At 47.5% G+C, this 12612-nt stretch overlaps 1 protein-coding gene across 1 annotated transcript in view; it reads left to right on the top strand.

Annotated features, from left to right (window-relative positions):
- The first annotated feature begins 5 nt into the window (after positions 1-5).
- DPP8 (dipeptidyl peptidase 8) overlaps positions 6-12612 on the top strand; it is a 43769-nt gene continuing 31162 nt past the window's right edge. Inside the window, exons 1-3 of the mRNA XM_087704373.1 lie at positions 6-97; positions 7385-7661; positions 10337-10449. Of these exons, the coding sequence (XP_087560499.1) occupies positions 7400-7661; positions 10337-10449 (375 nt within the window). The 5' untranslated portion in view covers positions 6-97; positions 7385-7399. The remainder of the gene's footprint in view (positions 98-7384; positions 7662-10336; positions 10450-12612) is intronic.

Here is a 12612-nt window from a genome sequence, read left to right as displayed (position 1 = left end):
CGGAGGAAGGGAAGACGGGAGGCCGGGCAAGTCCCCCGCCCGGCGGCCGCCCCGCCGAGAGCGCCTCTCCTGCCGCGGCGGCCGCACTCCTCGCCCAGTAAGTGCCGCTGCAGCCGGGAGGCGCCGGGCCGGGGCAGGGCGGGGGGCTCCGGGGGGCGCTGCACGAGTCCGGCCGGGGGTCTCCTGGGCTGGCAGGCCACGGGCGGCGCTGCCAGGCTCGGGCACCCCAAGGCAGGGCGAGGGGCTTTTCTGGGGCGCTGACTAAGCCCGGCCGGGGGTCCTTCTGGGCAGCGATGCCAGGCTGGGGCACCTGGCAGGAGGGAAGGGAGGGCGAGGGGGTCTCCCGGGCAGCGGGGGTCTCCTGGGCAGCCCCGCTGGGCACTGGCAGGCCACGGGCCGCTGTCAGGTTGGGCACCCGAAGGCTGCCGGCGGGCGCTGACTCAGCCCCTGTAGGGCACCCCCTGGGCAGCAATGCTTGGGCAGGGCGAGGGGCTCCGCGAGGGTCGCTGGTGAAGCGCGGCCGGGGGTCGTTCTGGGCAGCTATGCCAGGCTTGGTTACCTGACTGGAGGGAAGGGAGGGCGAGGGGCTGTCGGGGGGGGGGCAGAAGGGGGCACTGACTAAACCCGGCTAGGGTTCCCTCCGGGCAGCGATGCCAATCTCAGGCACTCTGGCAAGAGGGAAGCCAGGCCAAGGGGCTTCTGGGCGGCATCGGGGGTCCACTGGACAAGCCTGGGCGGGGGTCCTTCTGGACAGCGCCGCTGGGCACTGACAGGCCACGGGGGGCGCTTCCAGGCTCGGGCACCCGAAGGCAAGGCGAGGGGCTGTCGGGGACATTGACTAAGCCCTGGTAGGGTTCCCCTTGGACAGTGGTGCCAGGCTTGGGCACCCGGCAGGAGGAAGGGCAGGGGCTCCGCGGGGGTCGCTGATGAAGGCCGGGCGGGGGTCTTCTGGGCAGCCCCGCTGGAAACCTGCAAGCCCCGGGAGCTCTGCCAGGCTCGGGTGCCCCAGCCAGACGGCGGGAAGGAGGGGGGGGGGGTCAGAGGGAGACCCCCGGGGTAGATTGCACCCCACTCCTCCCTTAAATAGCTCCAGGCGGAGACTCCCTCGGGCTACCCCCAGGGGCTTCCCCTGCAGCTGTGGGCACCGCTCTCAGTTTGGCCTTCCTCCGTGCCCGGCGGGGGCGGTGTGGGCAGGAGGGCGGCGGGGGGTGGGGAGGCGGCTCCGGGGCGAGGGGAGCGGAAGCAGCAGCCCCAGGCAGGGTCGGGAGGAAGCCGCAGCAGCAGCCGCAGCAGCCGCGGGCGAGGCCAGGCGAGGTAGTGCCCTTCGCAGCAGCCGAGCAGGCGGCTTCTCTGCTCCTCGCCCAGCGGTGGGGGTAGGGGGAGACCAGGGTCGGTGGGCGTGTGCCAGGCTGGATGGGGACGACCAGGCACCGACTTTGCAAGACACCTCCCCTCCGGAATTTATGGAGGGTATCCTCCCAGGCTGCCCCCATTGGTGGTTGCATGGCTGCTTCCAGCCATGCCAAGTTCTGGACAAGCTGGCATGGAGCTGCCAGTTCTGGGATCTCATCATAGACCCCTCTGGTGCAAGTCACTTATCCCCCAGCACGAAGGGGGCTCCCTCCAGGATCTCTAAAATTCCCTATCCACATGGGACCCAATCCTAATTCTAATCCTATGCATAATCTATGACATGGGGTGGCAGAGGGCATATAATAGCCCCTCCCTGTCAGTTTCCTGCCCCCCCCCCAGCCCTAAGGGGGCTCCCTCTAGGATCTCTACAATTCCCTATCCACATGGGACTCCATCCTAATCCTAACCCTATGCATAACCTATGGCATTGGGGGGGTGGAGGTGGCATAGGGCATATAATAGCCCCCCTGTTGGTTTCCTGCCCCCCCCCAGCCCTAAGGGGCTCCTGCAGGGGTCTCTAAAATTCCCTATCCACATGAGACCCCATCCTAACACTATATCTAATCCATGGGATGGGAGACATAGGGCATATCATAGCCCCCCTCGTCAGTTTCCTGCCCCCAGCACTAAGGGGATCCTGCAGGATCTCTTAAGATTCGCCACCCAGGTGCCCTTTCCATTTGGGGCATCAAACCTGAGCATGAAAAGTCACACCAGTGGTCTCATTTCCCCCCACCCCTCTCCCCTCTTTTCTGAACTACAGGTAATAAATAGTTCACTTAACGTCCACAATCAGGACCAGAATTGACTCCATAGTTAAGCGAGTTGCGCCCGATTTAACAACCTTTATTTCCAAGCTTCTTCAGAGAATCACTGCTGTTGTTAAGCTAATTGCGCAGTCATTAAGTGAATCTGAGTACTCCCATTGACTTTGCTTGTTGGAAGCCAGCTGGGAAGGTTATAGATGGTGATCATGTGACCTTGGGACACTGCATCCTTCACAAATACTGTGCCGATTCCCAAGTGCCCAAATTCTCATCATGTAACTATGCGGATGTTGGCACAATCATAAGTGCAAGATTTGGTCATAAGTCACTATTTTCAGTGCCATCATAACTTCAAACAGCCACTAAACAAATGGTTGTAAGCTGAGGATTACCCATATTAATTAAAATGCAATTTAAACATAGAAAATCTATGCTATGTTTGGTGAGATAATTTACCCCCAGGCCCTATTAAAAGGATACACAAACAGACCAGTTTATGACTTTGTTTGTGCTTATAGTTTAATGCATGTCGGTTTGGTCAACTCTCATTAAACTGTATTAAACTGTAACAAAAGCATTGAACTATGTAACTCAACAAAGCCATAAGTCAGTATCATCATTAATTCATAATTAGTTTAATTGTTCTCGTTGTTAGAAAATTTCTCCTAGAACTAAGGAGAAATTTCCTAACCGGAGGAACAATTAACCAGTGGAACGGCTTGCCACAAGAGGTTGTGGGTGCTCCATCACTGGAGCCTTTTAAGAAGAGATTGGACAGGCATTTGTCCTGAATGGTGTTGGGTCTCCTGCATGAGCAGGGGGTTGGACTAGAAGACCTCTGAGGTCCCTTCCAGCACATTCTATGTTCAGGTCTTTGAGGCCTGTGTTTCCACAAGGCTACCAACCTAAGCTAAGCCATTTTCTGGGGTTGCTTGCACAAGTTGTGGGAGCTTCATCACTGGAAGTTTTCAAGAAGAGTCTGGACTGCCATCTGTGTAGGGTCTCCTGCTTGGGTGGGGGGTTGGACTAGATGACCTACAAGGTCCCTTCCAACTCTTTTAATATGTTAAATCTATGGTACTCTCAACAAACCCAGTGGACTGCATTCAGACAATCAGAATGAATAGAGTAGAGTAGAGCGAGAGTAGAGTAGAACAGAACAGAACACAACAGAACAGAACAGAATTCTTTATAGGCCAAGTGTGATTGGACACACAAGGAATTTGTCTTTGGTGCCTATGCTCTCAGTGTACATAAAAAGACAAGATTCATCAAGAATCATAAGGTACAACACTTAATGATAGTCACAGGGTACAAATAAGCAATCAAGAAAAAATATCAATATAAATTGTAAGGATACAAGCAACGAAGTTACAGTTCTGCAGTCATAAGTGGGACTGCAGACCCATAAGTGGGTGATAGGAACGATGAGAAGACTAATAGTAATAGTAATGCAGCCTTAGTGAGTAGTTTGACAGTGGTGAGGGAATTATTTGTTTAGCAGAGTGATGGCGTTCAGGAAAAAACTTCTTGTGTCTAGTTGTCTTGGTGTTCAGTGCTGTATAGTGTTGTTTTGAGGGTAGGAGTTGAAACAATTTATGTCCAGGATGTGAGGGGTCTGTACAGGTCCTCAGTGGAAGGCAGGTTGGTAGCCATTGTTTTTTCTACAGAGCTAATTATCCATTGAAGTCTGTGTCTGTCTGGTTGGGTTGCAGAGCCAAACCAGACAGTTATGGAGGTGCAGATGACAGACTCAATAATTCCTCTGTAGAACAGAATCAGCAGCTCTTTGGGCAGTTTGAGTTTTCTGAGTTGGCGCAGAAAGAACATTCTTTGTTGTGCTTTTTTGATGACGTTTTTGATGTTAGGTGTCCATTCTAGGTCTTGAGATATGGTAGAACCTAGAAATGTGAAAAAATTGTAACATATCAAGTGAACACCAGCAGAGCATTGTTTAAAAAGTCAGCTTCTCCAGTTGGTTGGTTGTATTATGCCAATCCAGAAATAGTAGACAAAAAATTGGGCATCTCCTAAACTTAAAATAATATGGCGGTGCAAAGGATATCAATTATTAGGCCTTTTTGGGAACATCTTTAAAATGAAACAACATTTCATTTTAAACAAAACAATATTGGATAATTTTCATTGCTTTCTCTCTTTTTACGCATTTTTAAAACATTTAGCTATGTTTAAATTCTCCATGATTTATTTTCTACCACAATCCTTACTAACTCTGGAGATAAAATATACAACACAACAATTAAATATAGTAAAACACACTAAAACATGTAGGATCCAAGAAAAAATAAAGGCCCCAAATCATGGAATAGATGTTTTGACTTTTGATGTCTTGTAATCTGTTCCAAGACTTTCGCGTAGGCAGCATACCAATAGGTTTGCCATAAATCTATAAATATTTATAAATTATAAATTTGTTTGTACCCTGTGACTATCTTTAAGTGTTGTACCTTATGATTCTAGATGAATGTATCTTGTCTTTTTATGTGCACTGAGAACATATGAATCAAAGACAAATTCCTTGTGTATCCAATCACACTTGGTCAATAAAGAATTCTATCCTATCCTATCCTATCCTATCCTATCCTATCCTATCCTATTCCTTATTCTATTCTATTCCATTCTATTCCGTCCCGTCCCATCCTATCCCTTATTCTATACTATTCTACTCTATTCTATTCCATTCCATTCCATTCCACTTTTCTTTTTTCTATTCTATTCTATTCTATTATTATATTCTAAATAAGCATAAATACCAATTTGTTTGTTTGTTCTTCACCTGGGCCTGTAGAAAGGGAAAATGAAACCCTCAATTTATCACACTAGCTATCTTTTAATTTTTCCTTAATTGTAATTTATTCAATGGGTGTCAGCTGCCAAGAATTGATCAGAACAGTGACATACAGTAATAACAACAACAGCAACAACAACAACAACAACAACAAACTTAAAAATCGAAATTCAACGACTATGGCACAAACCAGCAGTGGTAATTCCAGTGGTAATTGGCACACTGGGCACTATTCCAAAAGCACTGGAATTACATTTAAACAGTTAGAAATTGACAAAATCACCATCAGTCAAATGCAAAAAGCCGCACTGCTTGGATCTGCACAGATATTACGAAAATACGTTACGCCGTCCTAGGCCCCTGGGTGGGGCCCAACTAGTAACCAATGCCAAATCCTGCTAAACAACTGGCCGCTGTGATACAATTGTATAATAATAATAACAACAACATTTTTAAATGTTCAGTTGATTGAGTTTCATATTTAATGAATAAAAGAGATGATGATGATGATGATGATGATCTTGTGATCATGATGATACAGATAGTCCTCAACTTACAACAGTTCATTTAGTGACCGTTCACAGTTACAATGGCACTGAAAAAAGTAACTTATGACCTTTTTCACAGTTATGACCTTAGAAGCACCTCCATGATCCAAATTAAGATACTTGGCAACTGGTTCATATTTATGACAGTTGCAGTGTCTTGAGTTCATGTGATCCCCTTTTGCGACCTCCTGACAAGCAAAGTCAATGGGGAAGCCGGATTCACTTAACAACCGTGTTATTAACTTGTCAGCTGCAGTGATTCGCTTCACAACCACGGTAAAATGGGGCAAAACTCGCCTAGCAAATGTCTCACTTAACGTGATGGCCCAGAGCAGGGCACAGAGATAACACAAACAGCTGGCAGTTCAAACCGGCCCTTTTAGTGCTCCAAATCTCCCCCAAACAAACCTCAAACAGCCTCTGGTCACAATTAGTCCAGCCCAGCGCTCTCTGCACCAAGGCTGCACGGCAATAAATCCCAACTTCATTTAGCAAAACAAGAATAAAGCAAGGAGTTCTGGGAGCAAACGATCCAGATAATCAATCCAGAATGCCACACAGGAATGCAAGGAGTTTTGGCAAGTTCACACAACACTCCAGGAACTCAGAGTTTGTTCCCGACAAATGCCCCTCCCCACAGCATCTCCCTAAGTCTCATACCCCAGGTGTGCCTGGTGAAGCTGGGCAGGGCGTTCTCCTCCAGAGTAGCCTGCTCAGTCTGCACTGATCACCCCTTCTCTGCACTCTCCTTGCCCTTGGATCAGGAGAGGGTGGTTCTTTCTCCTCGTCTAAGCTCTGTCTCTCCTCCCTGCCTTGCTAATTCTGAGCAGCCTTGCTTGGACTAACTCTGCCCTACCCCAGTTTCCTCCAAGGACAACGGAGCTGCCCTTTGACTCGCTGTCAGTTGTTCCAGCTCATCTTCCGCCACAGAGTCAGATTCCGACAGGGGCATAACACTTAACAATGGAAATTTTGGGCTCAATTTTGGTTGTACGTTGAGCACTACCAGTAATAGTAATAAGGATAGGTGGATAAAAATGCCAAATCCAGACTAAGCATCTGGCTGTGTGACAAAACATAATAATAAGCAGCTAAAGAATTGGTAGCTGTGATTTACATTGTTGTGAGCAGATAATATTGTGATGATACCTTTAATGTTATTTTAAAAAAATCTGCCTATCCCAGGTCCTTGGGAAGGTAGGTGGACAAAAATACCAAATCCAGTCTAACAACTGGCGGATTCTGACCAACCATAGTATTAAAACAGAGTGGTGCAGTGGCCTAGAGGTGGCGCTCTCACCTCACAATCAGGAGGTTGTGAGTTTGATCCTAGGTAGAGGCAGCTATTTCTCTCTCTGGACACGATGACAATATATCTGCTGAATATAACTCCGCTTTGGTGACAGGAAGGGCATCGGGCCAGTAAACAGCTCGGTTCAGTTGCCCAGACTCCCCCCCACAATGAATTATGGGGTCCTTAAAAGGAGGCAATAATAATACAAAGTGGACTTAATACCCCAGAGGGTTAGCCTGGAGCATGAGCACAATTCAGAAATGAAAGAAAGAGTGTTCAGTGGTTGTCAGAGTTCCCAGAAGATCCCTTGTCCATCACTGGACATCCTTTCTTGAACATCCCAAAGGAACCTACAATGCAGGGGGGCCCGTAGCTCACCTGCCATAAAACAGCTTTCCAATCATCTGAAGATGTTCCTCATCTTTTTGAGCGATGCTCCAGGTTTCCTCAACCTGAGTCGAAATGGAAGGAAGTGGTTGAAAGTTCCTGAAGGGAAACACGGGGTCAAGTAGGTAGCTTAGTAGAGGAGGGTTTTGATGAACTTTTTTTCCAGAGTCCAAGATGTGTGATGGCATCAGCCATGAAGACTGAGCAGCCCACTCTGGAAATCTTTGAGACGGCCGAGTGCAAGGAAAATGTGGCGGCCGGCGAGGAGACAGCCAAGCCGGAGCCATATTACGTGGAGAGACATTCATGGAGTCACCTGAAGAAGCTCCTGGCAGATACCAGGAAATATCACAGCTGCCTGATGGCCAAGGCACCCCATGACTTCACGTTTGTGAAGAGGAATGACCCGGAATGTCCTCATTCAGACCGGGTGTACTACCTGGGTGAGTTGACTCTCTCCAAAGGGGCAGGATCAGGTGTGAGATTCAACAGGTTCAGACTGGTTCAGGCTAACCGGATGCTAATTTTGTATCTGGTTCGCCGAACCAGTAGTTGGAAGGACTAGGTGTGAGATTCAACTAGTTCAGACTGGTTCAGGCTAACCGGATGCTAATTTTGTATCTGGTTCCCCTCTCAGTAGTCTCCACGCAGCCAGGTGGAGTGCAGGGCCCACACGGAGGCTCTGGGAGGGCGAAAAACAGGCCTCCTAGAAGTTACAAGTCCGGAAACGGGCCTATTTCCAGTCTCCGGAGGGCCTCCAGAGCCTGAGGAAGGCAGTTTTTGCCCTCCCGGAGGCTCAAACAAAACCTCTGGGTTTTGCCTGGGAAGGGCAAAAACACGCCCCACCCACCCCACCATGGTGCAGGAGGCCGAGTAGGCCATGCCCTCCATGGCCACGCCCAGCAACCAGGCAGAGAATCGGTTGCTAAAGGTTTCAATCCCACCCCGGGGCAGGATATTAGGCACTGACCTCTTTCAAGGCTATGTTGACTTGGCATAGTGTCTTCTCTAACAAAGAGAAGGACTAGAGTCTTCTACTATTTGAGGGGCTGTCAGAGAGAAGAGGGGCTCAGCCTATTCTCCAAAGCATCTGAGGGCAGGACAAGGAATAACAAATGGAAACTTACCAAAGAGAGATCCAACTTAGAAATAAGGAGAAATTTCCTGACAGTTAAGCTTCCAGAAGTTGTGGATGTGCCATCACTGGAGATTTTCAAGAAAATATTGTCTGGAGTGGTATAAGTTCTCCTGCTACAGCAGGGGGCTGGACTAGAAGACCTCTGGAGACCCTTCCAACCCTACTGTGTGAGCTACAAGCCGAATGGTGATAAATAGGACCTAAAGTAAAGAAAGAACATTTGTAAAAACATTATTTATGTGCCATAAAGGCCTAATGATTGCCTCCTATTATTTATTTATGCACTCATTTGCCATGGAATGGATAAGCCAGCCTATTCTGCTGTAGCGCAACAATAAACAGGCCCTACAGAAAGCAACAGTAAGCAAGATGAAAACAAAAACAATGACATGGTAGACCAGAACATCTGAAAAGAAAGACAATAACATCCATTTGAAAAAGTGATCATTGCTCAACCACAGAACATGCAATAACAATAGAGTCAAAAGGGACCTTGGAGGTCTTCTAGTCCAACGCCTGTTCAAGCAGGAAATCTTATACCCGTGATGGCGAACCTATGGCATGCGGAGCCATTTGTTAGGGCACGTGAGGCATTGCCCTATCAGCTCCAGCAGGTGTGCACGCTGGCCAGCTGACTTTGCCCTTCTTTTGAGGCCGGTTTTCGCCCTCTGGAGCCTTCAGGGAAGCCTCCTGAAGACTCCGGAGGGCGAAAAACGGCCCTATGGCCAAACCGGAAGTCACCATTCCCAAACTTCCAGTTTTGCTGTAGGGCCATTTTTTGCCCTCTGGAGGCTTCAGGGAAGCTCAGGGGGCAGGGGAGGGTGTTTCTGTCCTCCCCAGGCTCCTATAAAGCCTCTGGAGCCTGGGGTGTGTGTGAGAAAATCGCACCAAAAGCGTGGGGGAGTTCTGGTCTCACGCACATGCATACTTGGGTCACACATGTGCGCTGGGGTCGCACATGCATGTGCACTGGGGTCGCACATGCATGCCTGCTGGGGTTGCGCGCAATGCATGGGTATGGCACGCCTGTGCACGACCCCCCCCCCCTGTGATCCCCCTGCTTTTGGCCCGCGATCCAAAAAAGGTTAGCCATCACTGCGCTATCCCATTCTGGACAAATGTTTCTTCAGTTATCATTCTTTTGAAATAGTCACCATTCTGGCTTGGGGGGAAGAGCCAGATGTTGTGCGTTTGGTTTAAAAGAGCCACATAAATCAGTGTTCCAGTGGGCTGGTGCTGTGAGAAAGAAGATCCTGGATCCCACCAGGAAACCTGATTTAATTAAAGGGAAGCGGAGCGTGTGAGTGGAGCAGGTTCCTAGTTAATCTCGTAATGATGGTTTTAATAATTATTTTGCTGCTTTGTATCATCCACAGTTGATTGGTTTTTAGAGATCAAAAATTTAAATAATAATTGCCAAGAAAGTCAGAACAGAATTTAGAGCGATGTATGAAGGCTCTAGAAACAGGCCTTTTCAGTCCCTGCCCATTTTGTGGAATTGGGTGTCCCCACCACAAATTTAGTTAGTTAGTTATCAAACTTGTAGGCTGCCTAGTCCACCAAAGGCATCACTAGGCAGTTTCAAAGGCAGCTCTGTGCTCCCCATATCCACCTTTTGCTGGGTCTTTCCAAAGACCCACCATGCTGAGGGGCATCTGGTTTGGTTCCTCTTTTATTATCTTAAGAGTTGTTCTTGTTTCTCTTATGATGACTCTTGTGATATGACGAATTTGCATTTGGCTGTTCTGAATAGGTCTCTGGGTCTACATGGGATCATGGAACCATTAGCAAATAAATGCATTTATAAATCAACTGGTTAAGGCACTTGATGGATTTTAAGTCTGTATGACAGTTTCTGGTTAGGACTCTGGTAGTAAAAAGAAAAATTCAGTAGTTTTTTCTTTCTTTCTTTCTTTCTTTCTTTCTTTCTTTCTTTCTTTCTTTCTTTCTTTCTTTCTTTCTTTCTTTCTTTCTTATTAGCCATGTCCGGTGAAAACAGGGAAAACACCCTTTTTTATTCCGAAATCCCCAAAACGGTAAACAAGGCTGCCATTCTTATGCTGTCTTGGAAGCCTCTTATAGACCTCTTTCAGGTATGTTGTTTGGTTATTTCTTCCCTCTTTCATCCCTCATCTTTTTCCCCATCCTGAAAGTGAACTAGAGTTCCTGTCTGAATCCCTGGTACAGAGATGAGGGGTCAAAAAAGTCAAGATGGAGCCCAGGGCTTCAATCTCAGGGTTGCAGTCACAATCTTGACTTTTTCAACACTTCTTCTCGTCAGTGCCTCTGAAGCTGCACCAATCAATTGAAAGCATTGTCTAAAACGTTTGCTAGATACCTTGGGGGTTGGGACAATTCACCATAGCCAACTCACCAGGGCCAACTCACCAAGACCAACTCATCATGGCCAACTCATCAAGGCCAACTCACTACGGTCAACATACCACGGCTAAATCACCATGGTCAACTCACCATGGCCAACTCACCATGGCCAACTCATCAAGGCCAACTCACCAAGGCCAACTCATCATGGCCAACTCATCATGGCCAACTCACCATGGCCAATTCATCAAGGCCAACTCACCATGGCCAACTCACCAAGGCCAACTCATCATGGCCAACTCACCATGGCCAACTCATCATGGCCAACTCATCATGGCCAACTCACCATGGCCAACTCATCATGGCCAACTCACCATGGCCAATTCATCAAGGCCAACTCACTATGGCCAACACACCACGGCTAAATCATCATGGACAACTCACCATGGACAACACGCCATGGACAACATGCCATGGGCAACTCATCACAAACAACTCATGGCCAACTCGCTGCGGGACAACTCACTGTGGGGCAATGTAACAATTCTATTTAATTATTTAAAACAAAATAAAAATATTTTAATTTTTACCATTCACATTTTACTCTGTTCCTCCTTTTGCATCCTTTCTTTAATAATTCTATTCCACCATTTCTTTGATATTCGTGCAGTAACTCTTGTCCCCCAGCCAGTTGTCCTCTGGTGAAATAGCCATGGTGAGTTGTTCTGCCGCAAGTTGGCTGTGGCAAGTGGATCATGGTGAGTTGGCCATAGCGAATTCTCATATAGACCCATTGTCAAGGTTTCAAGTATTACATCCCATTCAATAAGAACTCAGAGGCAGCCATATTCCTCAAAGAACATTTTATTTGGGACGCATCAAATTGGCACAGACATGGTGGAAAACCGGCTCTTAAGTTTCTGCCGGTTTTACACCCAATTAAAAGTAAAACTTTGTCACTTTCCCACAGAGTCCCCAGTCACAGGGTCCAATCGGCCTACAATCCATTTGCCAGATGACCCCAGTCTCCACCTTTCTAACCCCTGCATCAATGTCCTTTGTTCCCAGGGGAAATAATTTTATTTAGGCTACAACACCCCAGCTAGCCCTACACCACCACTCCCTGGCCCCTTGGCTCCAGGCTGCGTCAGCCCTGAAGCAGTGAGGAGAGAAATCTCCCTTGAGAAAACTATAAAAAGAAAATGGCCACAGTTCGGCCAGCTTCAGGGTTACACCCATATCTTGATAGTGCTAACAGTTCTTCTTGCTTTCTGCTTTTTTCACTTATTAAACATGCAAAGTACTTTTTCCTAGGCTTTGTTTAATTTTAATCAATAGCTTTTTGCCTGAGTCATTTGAAAGGTTTGCTTTGGATCACCAGCTTCGATATTGGGGAGAAGCTTAACAGAATAACTGGATTGGAAGGGACCTTGGAGGTCTTCTAGTCCAGCCCCTTAATTATGAATTGCAGGGTTATTGTTGCTTTGAAGTAATTCAAATGAAGTTACGTACAGGAAGTCTTTGACCTATGATCACAATTGAGCCCAAAATGTATGTTGTTACGTGAGACATTTGTTAAGTGGGTTTTGCCACATTTTGCAATCTTTCTTGCCACGGTTGGTAAGTGAATGACAGCAGTTGTTAAGTTAGTAACACAGTTGTTAAGTGAATCTGGCTTCCCAGTTGACTTCTCTTGTCAGAAGGCCGTAAAAGGGGATCGCATGACCCTGGGACACTGCGACCGTCATAAATATGAGTCAGTCGCCAAGCATCTGAATTTTGATCACATGATCACAGGGATGCTGAAACGGTTGTACGTGTGAAAAACAGTAATAAGTCAGTTTTTCAGTGCCATAGTAATTTCAAACAGTCACTAAACCAGTGTTTCTCAACCTTGGCGACTTTAAGTCCTGTGGACTTCAATTCCCAGAATC

Source organism: Thamnophis sirtalis, unplaced genomic scaffold (genome assembly GCF_051295495.1).
Source record: "Thamnophis sirtalis isolate CommonGarterSnake01/CBP01778 unplaced genomic scaffold, rThaSir2_p1.2 scaffold_2, whole genome shotgun sequence".
NCBI classification, from domain to species: Eukaryota; Metazoa; Chordata; class Lepidosauria; order Squamata; family Natricidae; genus Thamnophis; species Thamnophis sirtalis.
The sequence above is the reverse complement of the archived record's forward strand: the minus strand, read 5'-3'. Positions and strand labels throughout refer to the sequence as shown.